General features: G+C 40.4%; 2 protein-coding genes across 5 annotated transcripts in view; one reads left to right on the top strand and one right to left on the bottom strand.

Moving 5' to 3' along the window:
* GOPC (golgi associated PDZ and coiled-coil motif containing) overlaps nucleotides 1-4,791 on the bottom strand; it is a 40,020-nt gene extending 35,229 nt beyond the window's left edge. For all 3 annotated transcript variants that reach the window (XM_019418195.2, XM_019418196.2, XM_019418197.2), the window contains exon 1: nucleotides 4,316-4,791. In XM_019418195.2, coding sequence (XP_019273740.1) covers nucleotides 4,316-4,603 — 288 coding nt within the window. In that variant the 5' untranslated portion in view covers nucleotides 4,604-4,791. The remainder of the gene's footprint in view (nucleotides 1-4,315) is intronic.
* A 38-nt stretch (nucleotides 4,792-4,829) lies between these two features.
* The window catches only part of LOC109248465 (nephrocan-like), a 31,540-nt gene continuing 17,117 nt past the window's right edge, over nucleotides 4,830-19,252 (top strand). The window contains exons 1-3 of one of the 2 annotated variants that reach the window (XM_019418194.2): nucleotides 4,830-5,092; nucleotides 13,672-13,814; nucleotides 14,371-14,658. In XM_019418194.2, the coding sequence (XP_019273739.2) occupies nucleotides 14,470-14,658 (189 nt within the window). In that variant the 5' untranslated portion in view covers nucleotides 4,830-5,092; nucleotides 13,672-13,814; nucleotides 14,371-14,469. Of the gene's footprint in view, nucleotides 5,481-13,671; nucleotides 13,815-14,370; nucleotides 14,659-19,252 lie in introns of both variants that reach the window. The other variant, XM_019418191.2, reaches the window with a different exon arrangement.

Below are 19,252 nucleotides of genomic sequence, written 5' to 3'. Positions count from 1 at the left end.
TGTCACCTCCATCTCACTATCCTACCCTGCACGATCATCCTCTCATATGGATCAAAATAAGAATCTTCTAAAGGATTTCCTGCATTCATTCTTGTCATTATCCCAAACTCTCTCCTTAACCCTAGCCTCAGTGAGCTATGCTAATCTCCTATCTGAGGTTACCATCCAGTTTTAAACATCTCCCACTGGTATGATAGAGCCCCCAAATCTACTGCATGGCCTATAAAATCATGTAGATATCGTCCCTAACTACCTGTTCAAACTTATCTTGCATCTCACTCCTTGGGCCATCTGCTCTTATAACACATACCAACTCTCTGTCAGTTCTTCAAGTGCATTATGCACTTGACCATCACAGGGTGTTCCACTTTCTGTTCTCTCAACTGGAATGTTGAATGATATTCCTGTTTCTCTTGGCCTAATTAATTCCTACTTATGCTTTATGTCTTAACTCAATGGCCACTTCCAGAAGGAAGCCTTCCTTGATCCCCAGAACAAGCTCCCATTACACTATGTACCTTTCATAATACTCATCAAAGTTGGAATTTCACACTTACGTGATAATTATTCCAATTAACTCCCCAACAGAATTCAAACCTTGTAACAGCAATAACTATGTCCATTTTGGTCTCCATTGTATCCCAAGTACCCAATACAGCATCTGGCACAGAATTAGTCCTCAATAAATACAGAGTGAATCAATATTAACCTTCAAGTTCAACGCTGCAAAATGGCCTTACCACTTGTTTAAAAACAGAACAGTGTTAAAGCAGTAAAAGGACAGTACATCATCAGTTCATCATAAACATGGCTCTAAACCAAAAGTTTCTCTTCTGATGGTTGTGAACAGTAAATCACTTTAAAAAGATATACTGATTCAGGGGGGCCTGGGTGGCTCAGTCGGTTGAGTGTCTGACTTCGGCTCGGGTCATGATCTCACAGTTCTTGAGTTCAAGCCCTGTGCTGACAGCTTGGAGCCTGGAGCCTGCTTCCGATTCTGTGTCTCCCTCTCTCTCTGCCCCTCCCCCGCTCATGCTCGCTCTCTCTCTCTCTCTCTCTCTCTCAAAAATAAGTAAACATTAAAAAAAATTTTTTTTTAATAAAAAAAAGATATACTGATTCAGCAATTGTTGGGGGAGGGAAAGGAAGATGTGACAGAAGATATATTGTTTTGCTGTTATTTTATTTTTATTATTATTATTTTTTTAAGTAGGCTCTATACCCAGCACGGAGCTCAATGTGGGACTCAAACTCACAACCCTGAGATCAAGACCTGAGCTGAGAGCCAGTCAGATGCTTAACCAACTGAGCCACCCAGGTGCCTCATGTTTTGCTGTTATTTTAGAGAAGGGGTAAATAGGCAGAAAATTGCATTTCCAGATAGACAGGTGGGTTTTTCTAAAGTATTGGTTCTCAATCTTTGTACTACTCTAACACACTACTATAACTATTACTATTACTACTGCTCTTACTATTGTCCCAATCAATACCTGTGACTCCAGCACAGCTGTCACCAAGTGGCTCACTAAAGCAGGAATTCTCATGCATGTGGGAAGTATAAGAGAGAGGTGAGTAACCTGAAATATCTCAATATATTCTGATATTCTTTGTCCTCCCCTTCCCCTTATATATAGCCCTCTCCCTACGGCAAGCAGCAGTCACACAGGCGTCATTTATATTTACTTTTTATTTTACTTTTTTAAATTCTATTTGAGAGAGAGAGAGAGAGAGAGACACAGAGAGAGAGGGACCGTACACATGTGTGTGAGTGGGGGAGAAGGACAGGGAGAGAATCTCAAGCAGACTGGGGGACTTGATCCCACGGCCCTGGGATCATGACTTGAGCCGAAATCAAGAGGCTCAACCAACTGAGTCATCCAGGCACACCATTTAGTATTTAATTTTAAATATAACCTCTGACTTTTTTTGCAGCAAAATTGTTTTAACTACTATATTGATATTGAACATGGTATTACCTAAAGGCACAATAAGTAAGGCAGAAGAAAGAGCAATCTGGAAAGATACTCAAGACCAATTAAATGTAAGTTACCTACACTGGAAGTATCTGTGTCTTGATTATAAAAATGTTTTATAACGGTAATATAGTTTAAGGTATTAATCTCTAAAAACACCGAACTTTGGTGCACACCTGTTATATCACACTATAAATGGCCTCAAATGTTGAATCTTAATGCCCATATCCTTAAAACAATAGAAGTAATTCAATCCACTTACTAAGAAATAAAACAGGGCAAGAAAGTATGGAAATCTTTTCTAAAGATTTCAAGATCTCAGATTAATAACAGTATATGAACCTCTGAAATTCTGCAAATAATCCAACAGCAGGTCTGCTTTGAAAGGCACTGCTGACAACGAACCTCTCTCCTCAAAAACACACAACCGGTTCCATGAAAACCGTAAAAACTGCTAAATGTAGAAAGATTAACCCACAAATAGGTAAGTTAACTGTAACAGAAAAACACACAAACAAAATGTCCCTTCCCCATTTTCTAAGATCTTTAAGTCAAGGGTTTCAAAGTATGTTGAAGAAACATGCTCACATCACGACAGGCTAGCATTTCTTATTTTGAGAAATAACGCCACCTCCTAAGCCAGGATGTGGAGTCAGAATATGTAATTACAATTTCTGAGAAAAAGGATATACATAATTTATTATAGCTCTGAATACTCATCTAAAATATTTAAAGATGAAAAAGACTGAGTACCACATCCTACTCACAGAATCATCCTTTCTCCAAAATTAGATTTTATATCCGACATCAAAATATCACTGTTCAAAGAGTCCTCTGGTCATTTAAAAAATTAGATATTGTTTCACTTTTTAAAAGCTGTTTATCCTCAGTAGGTACTCGCAGTTGGAAATGATATGAAAGTTCTCATGAGGCAAAAGCTACTCTTGCTCTGTCATTTAAAGCTAAAGCACTATTTCTAAAATCCATTAAATGCATTTTTACTACCCGAAAAATTAACTACCTTCTAGAAGTAAGCAGCAATCAAGAAATAAAAAATCATTTTCATATACCTAGAACAAGACGTGATTAGCTTCACATCAGCACTTCCATTGGAAACTCTTCAAAAAGGATGGAAGAGATGAACAGTCCTTTCAGTGGAGAAGAAACAAAATCTCTGATTTGCATCTGTGCTAATCACAGATGAATTAGACCACCTTTTCTGTGGCTGACAGGAAAGAGGAAGACTGCTAACCACTAATCAAGGAGAGGATACATACCTGATATTCATATTGATTTGGATCTAAGGAGCACTCTCAATCATTGTAACTGACAGCAATGATGCTTTCCGGGGTAACTTCATGTTCAAAGAGCTTTGCACATCTCTGATTATCCTATTTTTACGTACTTTAAAATGAAAGACCCATTCTGTTAAATTATCTAGTTAGAGAAAGCTCTTTATGTAATAATGTCAACGTGCCATGTTTCTAAATATTGTAATAATGCATTAATTTAACTTTCTGCACAACGTGGTAGGTTTTTGGGTGTTTTTTTTTTTTGGAACCACCACTACTCCACTCCACCCACACCCACACCCACACACAAGATTAGAGACTAAAGCAAATGATCATTCTTCACATACTCTCACAAATAAATCCAGACTGTGGGAAATATAGTAAAGGACAAACAAAACTTCACTCAATGTTATAAGTCTTTTGAAAAATTGTAGACAACTCTTGCGGTGTCTGCCTGTAATTTAAAGACCAACTATAAACCAAGAAGGACACTGATACTATCCTGTTTATCCCACTAAATTTTCCTAAGAGCTTTGATAGAATTCCCCTAAAATAGTTCATGCATTCAGGGAATAGTATGTCTGTGTGAAACAAGACACGATGGTCTGAAATAGTTAAAAAAAACCATCAACACTGTATCAGTCTGGTGATATACAAACCTAGTTCGTCAATGTCAAAATCGATATAAGAGAACTCAAATGTTGAAAGGTGGGCTAAGGTATTCTTCTGACAATCTTTGAGCTTAAATCTTCGGTTTATTAATGATGCATGTACAAGTAGGCTGGAGTAACTAGTTCCTGTTTCCTCCGCATAGAAATACTAGGAAGGTGGGTGACAGGACTCCAGGACACCCACACGTCGATCTACACCCCCTTTTTCTACTCCAACCTCACCTCACTCCTTTGCTTTACACATATACACACGCACTCTCCTGTCGCATCTGAGCCCAGGTGCCCTGGTAGGTAGTTTTCTAGGGTCGTTTCACCAGTGCGTAAAATGGGATCTGATGCCTAGGGCTGAATGCCACCTCCTCCAGGGCCCACAGCTCACCTCCAGCTTGTGGTTAATTTGGGACACAGTCTGGGCTTTATGGCAAAGCTGCGCAAAGCAGGAACTCAGGCTGGTCATCTTCTGTCGCCCCTCATAAGTGATGTCCGCCTGGTCCGGATCGATCTCACCCAGGAGCAGATCCACATCCACGAAGGCCTTGTCGAACTCCTTCTCCAGCACCTCCAGCCATCGGAACATGGATACCCCGCCGGGGGAGACCCCCACGGCGCAGGAGGCGCCCCCGGGGCCCCCTCCGGCTCCTGCCGGGCACGGGCCGCCCGCCGACATGGCGCCGTCTAGGGCCTCCCCCGACTGCTGCTGACCCCCGCCGCCCACCCCGCGCGAGAGGAACTGCTGGGACTGCGGGGACCCCCGCGCACGCACGCTCCGTCGGTCCCCTCCCTTCCCCTCGCGCGGCTAACGCCGGCAATGCACCCCTGAGTGGCAAGAGCAGTGAAGCTGAGGCGGCGACGGTGGCACACGGAAGAATCCGGCCGTCCCACCTCCCGGCCCGCCCCCGCTGCGCATGCGTAGCGAAGACTTAGGACGACGCAGCCTGGAGGGACGAAGTGGGCGGGGCTAGGATGAGACCTTGGCCTATGAAAAGCCTCTACTTGGGACCTGCCCGTCAGCGGCCATATTGACAACTGGCAAACTCTAGCTTGAATCCCCGAGAAACAGGCACGCATCGTGTCGGCTTCCAAGTTGGAAAGGCCGGAGGAAGAGAACGGTGTCCACGTCGCAGAGACGAACAGTTTCCGCCCGCTTGACTTCACAGTGGGCGGGAGCCGTTCTAAAGACCTCCGGGACAGTTGCTGCGGCGACGTCCAGGGCGGGGAAGGGAATGTGAGGACGGGCGGTGTAAGCATGCGCAAGGGCCACGTTTTACCTTTCCTTACGGTTCCTGTAGAGGGTGAGGTGGGTGGACATACGGGCTCTTCTTGCTAAACCAGGCCCTCAACTCCGAGTGAAAACTGCTTGGAGCGGCGACTTGAAGGACAGCGGCCGCCCGGGTTTTGCTGAATTCACACGGGACCTTTTGTCTTGCCTTTAATAGGCAGCCCTGAGTTCGAATCTTGCACCCTGTCATATTAGCTGTCCTGTTTAGTTGTGTTCTTTAACCTTGAAGCCTTAGTGTCTAAAGTTTACTTCGCTCAGTACTGAGGTAAGATGCTTAACTTCAGTGCCTTCATCCTGATTATTAGCCCCCAGGTCATACGTTTCCGAAGAAACTATTTTTTAAAAGTACTTATTTCAACAACTACGGTGTTCCCACAGTGACCTTTCATAAAAACAAAATTATGAAGATATATATCTTCATAAATATATTGAATGCAGAGCCCTGTTGAGGCACTGGGGACACAAAAACGAGTGAGACGAGCCTCACGCAAGCCGAGCTCGTAGACTAGTGAGTCTAATCCTAATAGCTACTACTTCGATTTGAATTTTGTAGTACCTTTGGGAGTGTTGACAAACTGCCCTTTACCATTAGCCCTATTTGCGCTCAACTCCTTTCCACTTCTAGACTAGCCCAGTCTTAAGAAAGGAGAAATCAGATATTGGGTTAGGCTGGTGAGAACTGTCTCTTTTGCATTGCGTAAGGGAATACTTTACTAGCCCACCCCAGACTCCTGTGATATGGAACAGACTCTTCCAATTGATCACCACCAAAGCCTGCCCCGTGCACCTCTCGCCAACGCAATGCCGTTGAGGAGTAAGAAAGCTTAGCTCTAGTTTGCTCTCTGGATAGTGCAGGGCAGGCTAGCTGCCATCGATAAGTCCTTTGGCTTCAGCGAACTTAGTTAAGCAAAACTATGAGATCTTTGCCTTGAACTTAAATAGGCACCTTCACATAGGTTTTAATACACAATAAGTAACATAAACCTAAAATATCCGTCTTTCCTCATTCCCTTCCAAATTAACTTTATTTTCATATGCAGTACTTGCAAGAACATCATACTACAGTTACCAAGGCCCCAGCCCCTTTCTTTGTATTATAGTTAGCAATGCATTTTAAGGAATTTGAAGTAAATAATTTAGAATTGGAAGGGTGAACATACATGGAATCACATTAAGAACAGCTTTCAATTGTTGAAAACATACCATGTGTAAAGCACTGTGCTATTTAATTTTTTGACCCTCACAAAATCATAAGAGGTAACTATTACCACTTTTTTTTTAATTTTTTTTTTTTTTAGCGTTTATTTATTTTTGAGACAGAGACAGAGCATGAACGGGGGAGGGGCAGAGAGAGAGGGAGACACAGAATTGGAAGCAGGCTCCAGGCTCTGAGCCATCAGCCCAGAGCCCGATGCGGGGCTGGAACTCACGGGGCCGTTAGATGGTGACCTGAGCTGGTTGGGGGCTTAACAAACTGAGCCACCCAGGTGCCCCTATTACCACTTTTTAATAGATAATTCACAAAGAGCTAAAGTATAAAGTCATACAGCTAAAAATCAAATGAGGTGAGATTTCAATCTAGGTATCTTTTTCTCCAAAGTCTTAACCTATTAACCAGGAAATATAGAAGGATGAAGAAATCCATTTCTTTTTGTATAAGTTACCGGCATAATAAATTGGCAAATCAGTCCAAAAGTTTTTCTTTTTAAAAAAATGTTTTTAATTATTTTACATTTGTTTTTGAGAGACAGAGACAGAGCACAAGAGAGGGAGGGGCAGGGAGAGAATGAGACAGAATCTGAAGCAGGCCTCAGGCTCTGAGCTATCAGCACAAAACCCCCTGATGTGGGGCTTGAACTCCTGAACCATGAGATCATGACCTGAGCCAAAGTCTGAGGCTTAACCAACTGAGCCACCCAGGCACCCCAATCCGAAAGTTTTTCTAAAAAAATAATTTATTCCCAGGGTTTTTTTTGTTTTTTTTTTTTCCAACGTTTTTTATTTATTTTTGGGACAGAGAGAGACAGAGCATGAACGGGGGAGGGGCAGAGAGAGAGGGAGACACAGAATCGGAAACAGGCTCCAGGCTCCGAGCCATCAGCCCAGAGCCTGACGCGGGGCTCGAACTCACGGACCGAACTCACGGACCGCGAGATCGTGACCTGGCTGAAGTCGGATGCTTAACCGACTGCGCCACTCAGGCGCCCCAATTTATTCCCAGTTTTAAGCCATAAACAAATCCATTGATATGGAATAAATATTACCAAAAAAGTCATTTCCTTTTTTTAAAGATTTAAAAAAAATTTTAATGTTTATTTATTTTTGAGAGAGAGAGAGAGAGAGCAGAGTGTGAGTGGGGGAGGGGCAGAGATAGAGGGAGACATAGAATCCAAAGCAGGCTCCAGGCTCTGAGCTATCAGCACAGAGCCTGATATGGAGCTTACACTCACTGACCTCGAGATCATGACCTGAGCTGAAGTCGGACGCTTAATCGACTGAGCCACCCAGGCACCCCTACAATACTCACATTCTGTTATTACTCTCTTTAGTTTGGATGGACGACACTCGAAATAAAATTAATTTATTTAAAAAAGGAACATCCTTCAACTTCCTACTATACTGTGAGGGCACAGCTGAAATGCATTTTGAGTGTTTTTAGTTTCCAATGCTCTGATTCTTGGTGAATACCATTTTCAGGATTGTAGAACCCAGCTCCATTTCTGTTTACAACCTTTACAACTCCCAACAAATCACACTCTGTGTCTCAGAAGACTTACTATCTCATGTTGTCCCTTCTTGTAATCACACTTGTAGCAGTCGCCCGTATCTCTGTGTGCTTGCTATCTTAGTACTATGTGACGCTTTCAAATGTTCATGAGGTGCCCTTTGTGTAGAAATTATCTTCTGCCCATTTAGACCAGGGATTTGCATTTCTGCAAATCACAACTTAACCTACAGTATAAAGCAGGGTTGCAGGGTTTGATATTCAAGTGCTGCCATCTGTTGCCAGTGTGCTTTGTCTACATTTATTGCCTCCCCCCACCCATGGACTTAATCAGTTAATTAATTTTGAATTGCCTCATCTTGACCTACTCTAGAATTTGGAATTGTATGTAATCTCAATTCTTGTGGGATTTATTTTCCTAAAGATAATAAAATCTTGATACTTCTATTCGCAATTGCATTGGCAGAAACTTCTGATAACTGTTTCATGAATCATGCTTATGTGATTAAAAAATTTCTAATATAACTTAAATGTGATAGTTTTGTTTTAGGAACTCATCCCTATAGAGTTTTACCACAAGGTATTACTAAGAATAAACAGGGTGGGGACTGAGGAAACGGGGGAAAAACAGAAGGTGCTAAATATTTCTTTGGTGAGTACTGGTACTTAAGCAGACATTTATCAAAGCATCTCTTAATTGCAAAGGCACTGTATTGAATGGACATAGATGATGCACTTTGGATTGGAGAGAGAGACTGCCATTTATTGAACTCTACTATGTGTCAGGCCCTGTACTATGCTTCACATGTTTCATTTACTTTCTAGTAACCCCACCAGGAAAAAAGAAAAGGCAAATTAGGTGATGTTGGGTCACTATAAACAGTTGTATGATAAATAAAGCCAAGGAACATCCACTACCATTTTACTTGAGCAATGCAGATCAAGTCTTGGAATATCAGGTCTATATGTATTATTTAAATTATATTTATTTGTATTTACTACCAATTTGAAAATTTGAGATATTCATATTGAAGAAGTAAATCTGGGCATCCCAAAGTGATTTCTTAGCCTTATTCTCCTTCCGATCATTTCTTTTATATACTCATACTTCTTTTAAGAAGCCTTCTTCTTAAAACCGGGAATTTTAATGCAGTGATTAAAGATTAGCTCAGACACCTCTTTCAGGAAAACTTCCTTTTTTCTTCTCATGTGGAGCTATGGCTACCATCACCATTTAGTTTCCTGCAAATACCTGCTACAGCGCTGACCATATTTTTTGGAGCCCCTCAGACTGTGAGCTCCTTGCAGCAATAACCATATATTACTTAATCTTTGAATGCCAGGTCCTAACACAGAACATAGAACATGGTAGAAATGATGTAAGTATTTGTGGAATCAGTTTAATATTTAAAATATTACAACAGTCTACTTAGAAATCTAAAAACTGTCACTTTTCAAAACATACCTTTGATACCTGCCGGAGAGCATAGCTAAACATTTTTTATAATGTTTAATGTTTCATAGCTCAAGAGTTAGGAATATCTACAAAATACATGTCAGCCTTTAAAATCTAAGGAATATTTTTTCCCAACCTAAAGAGAAATGTTTATTTAACAATAATCTGGTTGACTTGACTAATAATAAATCCAGTATAATTTAAGCTTTGAGAGTTATTTTACCTATTCCATAGTTAAAATTTAAGACCTACTACATTTTTGTGTGGTGTACCCAAACCTAAAGACAAAACATAATGGGGCACCTGGATGGCTTAGTTGGTTAAGCATACGACTCTTGGTTCCAGCTCAGGTCACGATCTCACGTTTTCATGGGTTCGAGCCCTGCATTGTGCTCTGAGCTGGCAGCTCAGAGCCTGCCTTTCATTCTCTGTCTCCCTCTCTCTCTCTCTGCCCTTCTCCCACTTGCACCGTCTCTGTCACTCTCAGTATAAATAAGCTTAAAAAAAAAAAATAACAAAAAGCAATTTTCAAAATCTCTATCACTGTGTTTTTTCCTTACACTCTCAACGACCAACTACAACTGCTTTTCCACTGTTACCTGATTTACATTCTTTATTTACCCTTTCCCACAACTCCAGGTTTGATTCAGCATTATCTAAAACCACCATTTAGCAACAATGGTATCAGAGTTTACTAATCATTGATTCTTCCTCTTTCATCACTGTCAAGTCACTGTTTATTTCTCAGATTGTCAGACTTTACAGATCAAACACAGACTTCCCCCTCATCAGCCCCTGTCATTTATGTTTCTTGTAGATTAATTCCACAAGGGGCCCCAAACAATTGCATTCTGAACACTGTTAAACATTAGTTATCTTTTTTTTTTTTTTTGCACTTAGATTAAAACTATAAGAATACCTTTAAGTATCTTTTTTAGAATTTTCACAGTCTTTCAAAGAAACAAGTCAGAAAGTGTGGGGAAACAATTACACAAAAGCCAAGTCACAAGCATTGTTGGACAAAGAATTTGGCCCCATTTGACTGTAACTCACTCAAAGTTCATTTGGCTTTTGTGGCCATGGTAAGCAGAGGGAGTGGGGATGAAAAGATTTTTATAGTGGATATTTGTCACTATAAATGCAGGACTGCCCATATTTAAGCCCCCCCTCCTCTATTTAGGGAATTCCCTACCTTACGTAACTTGAATATGATAAACTGACTCTTCTTCCCATAATGGACTGAAAACGTCAGACAAGCCCACTCCCCAACTCTTGACAGCGGGAGCACAGGCATATGATCTGGGGTCAGCTAACCAAAATAATCCACCTGGAATTTTTACCTTGGAGACAGTAAGGCAAGCTTGGGGTAATTCTTCCTAGTAGGGAGGAGAGATGGGAGTGGGGGTAGCAACATCCTTTTTGAGTAGTAGCGGGGCCAGCAAGTGGCACACAATTTCCAGTTCAGTGGTGCAGGCCAGGGCATCCGTGTTCTGTGGTGACACCAGACTGAAGTGTGATTTTGCCTGTGATTCTGGCTACAAAGGCTTGCTTTTATTCTTGCCATTTCCAAATCTGGTTCTGTAGGTTTTCGCAATTCTGTATGCTACCCAATTGTCAATAATTCCTCTTCTGCTTAAATTAGCCAGATTTTTTTTTTCATTGCTTGTAACTAATAATCCAAACCAATACAACTATCATGTATTGAGACTCCCTTTTCACCCATGGACTTGACATGCCTTAGTTCATGTCATCTATTCCTTTCTGTAGAGTGGACATTATTTCCTCACATTTTATCTTCACGTATAGAAGAAAACATTAAGATTTAGAGAGGTTAAACAGTAGAAAAAGTATTTTTTTTGTCTTACTTCAAAGTTACACTTTTTCTGCAACATTTTCAAGAAGGAAATAAAAGTTAAAAAGAATCATATTCATAATTTTTTGAGTCTTTAAAATTTCTTTTCTTTTACCTCAAAAGGAGATTTTCATAAATTAAAGCTTCTTTCTCACTTTTGGCTGATCAGTTTTATAATAGGAATCACAAGCCAGTGCTTACAGACCCAAGTCAGGAAGATCTTGGGTTAGTCAGCTTCTTCTCTGGAATTCAGTTTCCTGTCTACAATGGGAACTAGACCTTTGCTTTTAATAAACCAAGGAAGGCCAATATCCATTGCATTGAGACACATGTTTGTATTTATTGTGGGGTTTCCTGACAAGGCACTATTGACATTTTGGACTAGAGACTTCTTTCTTGTGGGGCAGTCCTTTCCGTTGTAGAGTGTTTAGTAGTATCCCTCACCATTACTCTCTAGATACTCATTACACTGCCTATCCTCTCCTGACCATTACCACCATTTATTGTCATAAAAAATGTCTTCAGACATCGCCAAACTGCCCCTGGTTGAGAACCCCTGGGTTATAGAAAGGAAGAAAGGAAGGGAGGTGAGGAGGGGGCATAAAGATAAAGAAGATAAGAAAGCAAGTCAAGGAGGATCCTGGCTTGAGAATCTAAACAAAGACATAAATCTAATTCAATCCAAATTCAAATGCAAAGCATATTCCTTGAGATTGCAATCCTCCTTGTGCTGAAAGATTAAACCTAGATTCTGGGGTATATTTTGAACAGTTGCTGGGTGAGTCATTTGAGTTTCCATTCTTGAGAAAGGCACCCATGCTTCTTTATTAGGTTTCTTCTCGCCCAAAGAAGCCAAGCAATAATGATGAGATAAGGTGTTAAATCTTTTCAGAGAAAAGAACAGTCTGTCTCACACTTAGCCTTAGAAACCCATAAACTCAAGACCTAAAAACTCAATCTAGGGAATTTTACACTCAGAGCCCTTAGTCAACATGTGAAAATTCCAAAAGTCAGCAGAAAGTATGCCAGAAGCTGACCAGTGATGGCCGTTTTGTGGCTGCGGCTTAGCACAGCATGACTGCAGAGGGGACTGTCGCCTCCAGTGCAGGTACAAGAAGACATGCATGTCCTTCAAGCACCCAGGCTGTACCTTTGTACTATACTTTCTCTGCAGTTTGTGGTATCAATAAGACTTTGCCTTCTACCTGGAAAACAAAAGACTTCTCAGCTTAACTCTAACTAAATAGGTGTGGTCTAGGGGAACAAATGGAGCTTTTATTCTTCAAAACATTTTCAACTTTTTATGATCAAAACTATTTATATTTGTAATATTAAAACCAGGAAACAACTTAAAACTCCAACACTTAGTAGTTAATCAAATCTGGACAATACTCTTGAAAGTCTATTAGACATTAAAATTTATGTTTATGGAAACTATAAAATAATATGAAAAATATAATAGTAAAAGGTACAGAATATAAATTATGTAAGTAGGTTTACAATTGATAAAATAAAAAAATAAAAAAATAAAACAAAACTATTTACTATTGTAAAATAGTAACATTTTAGAGATAATGTCGGCATTACAGGAAAGCTATAGAAATACCATGGAAGAAAAAAATATTATACAGTGTAATTTCAGGGCTCAAAGAAAAGGGTATACTGCAGTGACCAACAGAGGGTAGAAAATGAAATCCATCGCTATGCTGCATAACAGAAAAATCAGCTGCCTCTAATGGCAGATGACAGCAAAGGATTTTGTAGACATTTCATTTTAATTAACTATGAATTTACTCTCTCCATTTTAATTAACTATGAATTAACACAGAAGAAAAAAAAGTGTTCCATGAGTATTTCTCTTGGTTTTTTCAAAGCCTAGGCAGAGAAAAGAAACCAGAAACGTGTTTGATTTGGGGACAAGACTAACACTGATTTTTTTTCCCCTCCTTGCTCTTTTTTTCCAAATTTTCTTTTCTTGAACATTACTTTCCTATCTGAAAATTCTAAAAATTAAAAAAAAAATAATTCTCTTGTTGAGAAATTAGTAATAAAGTTTGTTGAAAATCAGAATATTGATAGAAAAGAAATCCCTTATCATTCCTTATCTCAGATAGTAAAAGAAAAGAGGACTTAAAAAAAATCAAAAGAGAGGAGTAGAAAAGTCTTTTGGGAAAAGCATACAGAAATCCTTACTTACTCTGGAAATAGATTATCAGAGCAAAGGAAATTTGGCTTCAAAATGAAAACTGCAGCAGAGAGGTAGGTTGAAGGGGACATCAGAAAAGCTTTTCAATATTAGAAAGCGTTTCTTTGGAGCGATGGGCTCAGGCCAACCAGCATAGGGAAATTCAGGTCTTCCATTAGGGAGGAGAGAACTTCTCTATATAATCTTTTGCTTAAAATGCTTTTAAATTCCTCAGCAGGGATGAGCACAGCAAGTAAAAGAGCCTCAACAAAAGCGTGCCTGGGACAAATGAAGCCTTCCCTCTGCAGTCAGGTTTCAGAACACACAAGTTCCTCTGAAGACACTCGAGGCCTTTTCTTCCATTATTACAAATAGACGAAGGTAACTGACCCATTTTGATGTTTTGTTCTCATCCAAGTCAACAATATTTTTGAATGACAAAAATATTGTCCAAATTTGATATTTGAGTGGACCAAGTGATAGATGAGTTGAACAATTTATCTCTGGCTCTAAACCCCTCTTCTTGGTAGCCCATTGTTTCCCTAGCCATAAAATGTTACTGAAACAACAATAATAAAGAGAAAACCTGCTCATTTTCCCATACTAGTTAATGGGAGAAGAAAACACCTGCCTGCTGCAGTCCTACAAAAATCGTTGTAATATAGGGTCACAGAAAATCCAAAGGTTTATAGCCCACTATAAAACAGCTCTTTGTCTTTCCCCACTAATTCCCTAGTGTCACATTTAACAAAACAAGGAAACTACAGATAATAGACGTGTTTGCAGATTAGCCTTCCAAGCCATAAATAACAGAGGGGTTTGCTCACCTACAAATATTAAGGCAGCTTATCAATGTTTAAGCCCTTTGTAATGGTTGCTAACATTTTAACCCGGACAAAATTGGAATTTTTTCTTCCCTGTCTCCTTACATTGACAGAGCACACATTCATAAGATTCTATGATCAGATTTCATGGTATAAAGAGTGAGACATCATCTAAACACTTGGCTGCTGCCTGAGAGGCCCTGTTTTGGAAGATGCATCTGCTTTATGCCTTCCTTGCTTTGCTCTCTCTTACCTCTGGTTTCCATCCTAACTGTCCTGGGAGATGTAGCTGCGATTCAGTGCACTCGGTACAATGCTACAGGCTAACGGAGGTACCGTCAGGCCTTCCTTCCACCACCAAGAAGCTCTACATTAGCCACAGCAAAATTCAACACCTCCAGGTAACCATTCTACAGTCAGGTTGCTGCAATTTTATTTTTTGAGGCAGGGTGAGGGGCAAGTGTGGGGCTGTTGATGTTTAATTTAAATAATCCAAACTCAGAACTAGTGATTATCAAGTTTGCGTAGCGGCACTATCATTTTGCCTTCTACTGCAGAGATGGGTGTATGCCTCTGGATATTTCTTTGGTCAAAAAAAAAAATCTGAATCTATAATTAATGATATTTTATTTGTTTTTATTTTTAACAAATGTAATTATACTGTTGCAAAGTAAAAGAAGTGGCTCTCTCTCTCTCTCTTTAATGTTTATTTTTGAGAGAGAGAGAGAGCAGGCAGAGGAGGGGCAGAGAGAGGAGGACAGAGGGTCCAGAGGCAGTGAGCCTGATGTGGCACAAATCATGAGATCATGACCTGAGCCAAAGTCTGACACTCAACCCACTGAGCCACCCAGGTGCCCCAGGAAGTGGCTCTCTCTTAACAAAAAGAGTTTGAGAGCAAATGGCTACTTCCTGTTCCCAGGATTAAGAATAAGTGCTTTCAGGGCCACCTGAGTGGCTCAGTCGGTTGAGCATCTGACTTCGGCCCAGGTCATGGTCTCACGGCTTGCTTGTTGGGCCCTGTGCTCAGAGCCTGGAACCTGCTTCAGATTCTGTCTCCGTCTCTCTCTCTCCCTCTCTGTCTTTCTCAAGTATAAATAAACATTAAAAAAAAGAAGTGCTTTCAGGGGAAAGGGGAAAAAGTAGTTTTGTTTGTGCCATAAAAAAACAGATGACACTTAGAGCATCATAAGACCATCAAGATGAACCCAAGCATTTGAGAATTATTTATACAAATCCTACAAACATGCCAGGCCTCAGTGTCTTTGTGGACACCTCTACAGAGGAAATACATGTTTATGTTTGGGCACATTACTGCCGTTCTCGTTCTATGCACTTTTAATTCTAACATTTTTATTTATGCCTACCTATTCAGAGTGCTGTAAAGAATGCTATAGATTTGCCTGGCTTTTGTAATATGAAGGAACTTTGTGGCCTTTGGTATTTCAAAAGGTATCAAGAGATAAGGGTTCTCATCTTCATTTTCTCCCTAGCTAGAGATATAATCATCTTAAACAAGCAGTTAAAAAAATCTCCAGGCCTCACTTTTTACCTTTGTGAAGTAAGAAGCCTGGATGTGATGGTGATCCCAGGCTCCTTTTCCCTGGCAGATTCCATGGCTCTCTGGTTTTGTTTTTACTAGTCACTGCTTCTCCCTCATAGGCCAAATCCTGAGATAAGGAAATACCTCTCTGTGATCCAGGCACAGACAGTCAGCAGGTGAATGTACTTTCCCTTCAAAAGAGTCACCATCCCCTTTCATTTGGTTAAGACATTTTAACGTACGTGTGCCTAAGCAGGGAGACTTTCAAATATGTGGCATGGTATTTATTTCAAGGCTCAATAAGCAAAATTGCCTAGTCGTCATGTTTACTTTGCTCTTGTAATCCAGTAGTGCCTAATGCCAGAGAGCAAGTCTGACCTTGTCAGGTCTCAGCATTTAAGCGGGACAGCTGGTTAAAGGGCGAGATGCTTAAATATTTGTTCTGAGGGCCTGAGACGCCAAGAGCTGAAGTGTCAGCTAAGCTGGATAATGATCCCACACTGTTGCCTTGCAGCTGATAAGATGAAATTATCCCTCTCATCAAATTCAGTTATTGAATGAGTGCATTTGCCGTGGGTTTAGGTTCACTGAACAGCAATATTGCCTCTTCCCCGAATTTAACCCAGTTAACCGTCTCTTGGAAGGACGGTTCCCAGCAGAAACGTTGATGAAAGACATGATTGTTTTGCAAAAGTAATAAAAAGCTCTAAGCAATAATACTTCTATTTTAAAAACCCTTAGGTTTTAAATTGACCGTATTTCACGAATGTGAGCTGTATCTTGTGAATATGCTGTATGTTCTGTCCATTTGGTTGGAACTACAGAATCGGGTGACTGTATTTCAAGAAAAAAATACCTTGAAAATACCTTCAGATTAATAGCAATAGAAATTACATATACACACACATATGTGTATCTACACATATATACAACATACATGTATGTGCACACACACCGCATATGCATGGATGTGTACGACATACATACATATATCCATGCATAAAAGTAAAAATGTTTCTATTACTTATCCATATGTTTTGTGTTTCAGTTTGTGAATGCTGTGTTTGAGACTAGGGATATAATATGAAAAATTCACAGTTCTTGCCCTCACAGGATGAAGGCCTTTATTTATGCGTGCATCTGTAAAAATCTCTCCTTATTTGAGGCACATCCATCAGACTGTAACACTCCCCATTTGTTCTTTGCTTGCCTCGTACTGTGCCTTGGCCCCTTCCCTCCTGGCTCCTGGTCGTCCTCTCCATCCTGAGTCCCGCATCTCCTTTGTGCCTTCAGTGTCAGATGTGTAAGCCTCATGAGCTCACAAGAAAGTGTGTATCTACATTCCTACTTCACCACAGCCATCTGCCCTCTTGGTCATATCATAATCATTATACCCAAAATGCCTCCACTCAGAAATCTCGAATTCCTCCACTCCCTGGTCATTATCTTCTTTCGTCTCACCTGCCACCCTCTCTACTTCTCTTCCATCCACCCCATGGAGACTTTGAACCCTAGATCTGCCCATGTTTTCTCAGATAATTAGTTCATTTCTTATCCATCTTCTTTCCCTATCCCTGCCTTTTTTGCATCCCAAAATTAATGATCTCAACACCTATCCAGCAAAGCCTCAGTCTTAGATTAGGGTGATCATTTTCCTTTTTCTCCTATGCCTGGATACCCAGATGCTGCTGGAGATGGTCACACAACCTCTCTGCACACGTGCATATGTATGTGTGGTTTGCAACAACCACAAATCCATAGAACCACCACAAGTTTAAGGTCTCCGGCCTCATCTGGGTCTTCAGCGTCACCCATCTGCCCTTTCAGTTCTTCTTCCTGTGTTCCCTTGACATCTTCAAAACTTCAGTGCAGCATTGGGCTGCTTTCACAATCCCCGCCATCCTTGCTCTCCTATCACCAATGATTGGTCTTCCCTTTTATTGACTATTCTTGACAAAACTGAGGCCATTAGTCTTGATCTCCCTCAACTCCTGCTCACTGTGTACTAACTTGTCTCCATTCAATTCTGCAAACTCTTTCCTCCAGACAGAGAGGATGAGATCTCCCTCTGTCTGCTCAAGGCAACCTCACACCCATGCCCTGGAGTCCACCTTCCTCACCTCTCCCTGGAGCTTGCTTCATCATCTTCCCCATACCCGTATCTCCAGTGGCTCTTTCTTTATAAGGGCCCTGTTCTAGCTTAGAAATAGGCTCCTTTCATTACAATAAAAATAACATTATTTTAAGTCTGTGTGTAAAAAAAAAAAAAAGGTAATCTGTACTTACTGTTTCTACTTCTTTACCTCTTTTTTTTTCTTTTTGAGAGAGAGAGAGTGAAAGCTGCAGAGAGGGGCAGAGAGAGAGAGAGAGAGAGAGAGAGAGCGAGCGAGAGAGAGAATATTAAGCAGGCTCCACACTCAACACTGAGCCCAATTCAGGGCTTGATCCCAAAACTTGGGGATCATGACCTGAGCCAAAATCAAGACAGATGCTCAACTGACTGAGCCACCCAGGCACCCCATCTTTATCTACCATTTATTCTTTAATTCACTACTGTCTGCTTTCTACCCACTTCATACAGTTAAAAACTGTTCTCTCCAGGATGTTGGCTCCCTCCTATTTCTTGAAATTCTCTCTTTTGCCTTCCGTGGCACCATACTTTTGTGTCCTCATTACTCCTCTCTGATAGTTCTTTTCTGCCATTTTTGTAGGTTTCTTTTCCTCCACTGCCCCTTCTTTTTTTGTCATCTCCAGAGAGTCTCAATCCTTGGTCATTCCATTTCTTACTATGTACACTCTCCTTAGGAGAGTGTACTTTAAGGAAGTGATGATGGCTCCCATAACTGAATTTCGGATTCATGCCTTACCCCTGTGTTTCAGACTTATCCAGCTTCCTCCTAGACCTCTTCATTTTGGTCTATGATCTCAAAATAACATGCCCAAACTGTAGTCAATCTTTCTCCCTAAACCTGTGGTCTTTTGTCATTGGCTTCTCTTACTTAAAATAATGTCCTTAAGGTTCATCCATGTTATAACATATGTCAGAATATCCTTCCTTTTAAAGACTGAATATTTCATTGTATGCATATACAATGAAATTGTTTATCCATTCATCAGTTGATGAACACTTGGATGGCTTCCTTTTTTTGGCTGTTATGCTCCAAAGAACATTCATGTACAAGTTTTTTGTGCCCATATATTTTCATCTGTCTTGGGCATATACTTAAGAGTGGGATTTCTGGGTAATATGGAAACTATGTTTAACATTTTGAGGAACTGCTGGACTGTTTTCCAAAGTGGCTCCATTGTTTTACATCCCTATATGTATGACAGTTCCAGTTTCTCCACATTCTTGCTAACATTTCTAATCTTTTGTTGGATCATAACCATCCTAGTGAGTGTCAGTTAGTATCTCATTATGGTTTGACTTTTTTTTTTAATTTTTTAATGTTTAT

Source organism: Panthera pardus, unplaced genomic scaffold, assembly GCF_024362965.1.
Source record: "Panthera pardus isolate Hobbes unplaced genomic scaffold, ASM2436296v1 HiC_scaffold_17, whole genome shotgun sequence".
NCBI classification, from domain to species: domain Eukaryota; kingdom Metazoa; phylum Chordata; class Mammalia; order Carnivora; family Felidae; genus Panthera; species Panthera pardus.
The sequence above is the reverse complement of the archived record's forward strand: the minus strand, read 5'-3'. Positions and strand labels throughout refer to the sequence as shown.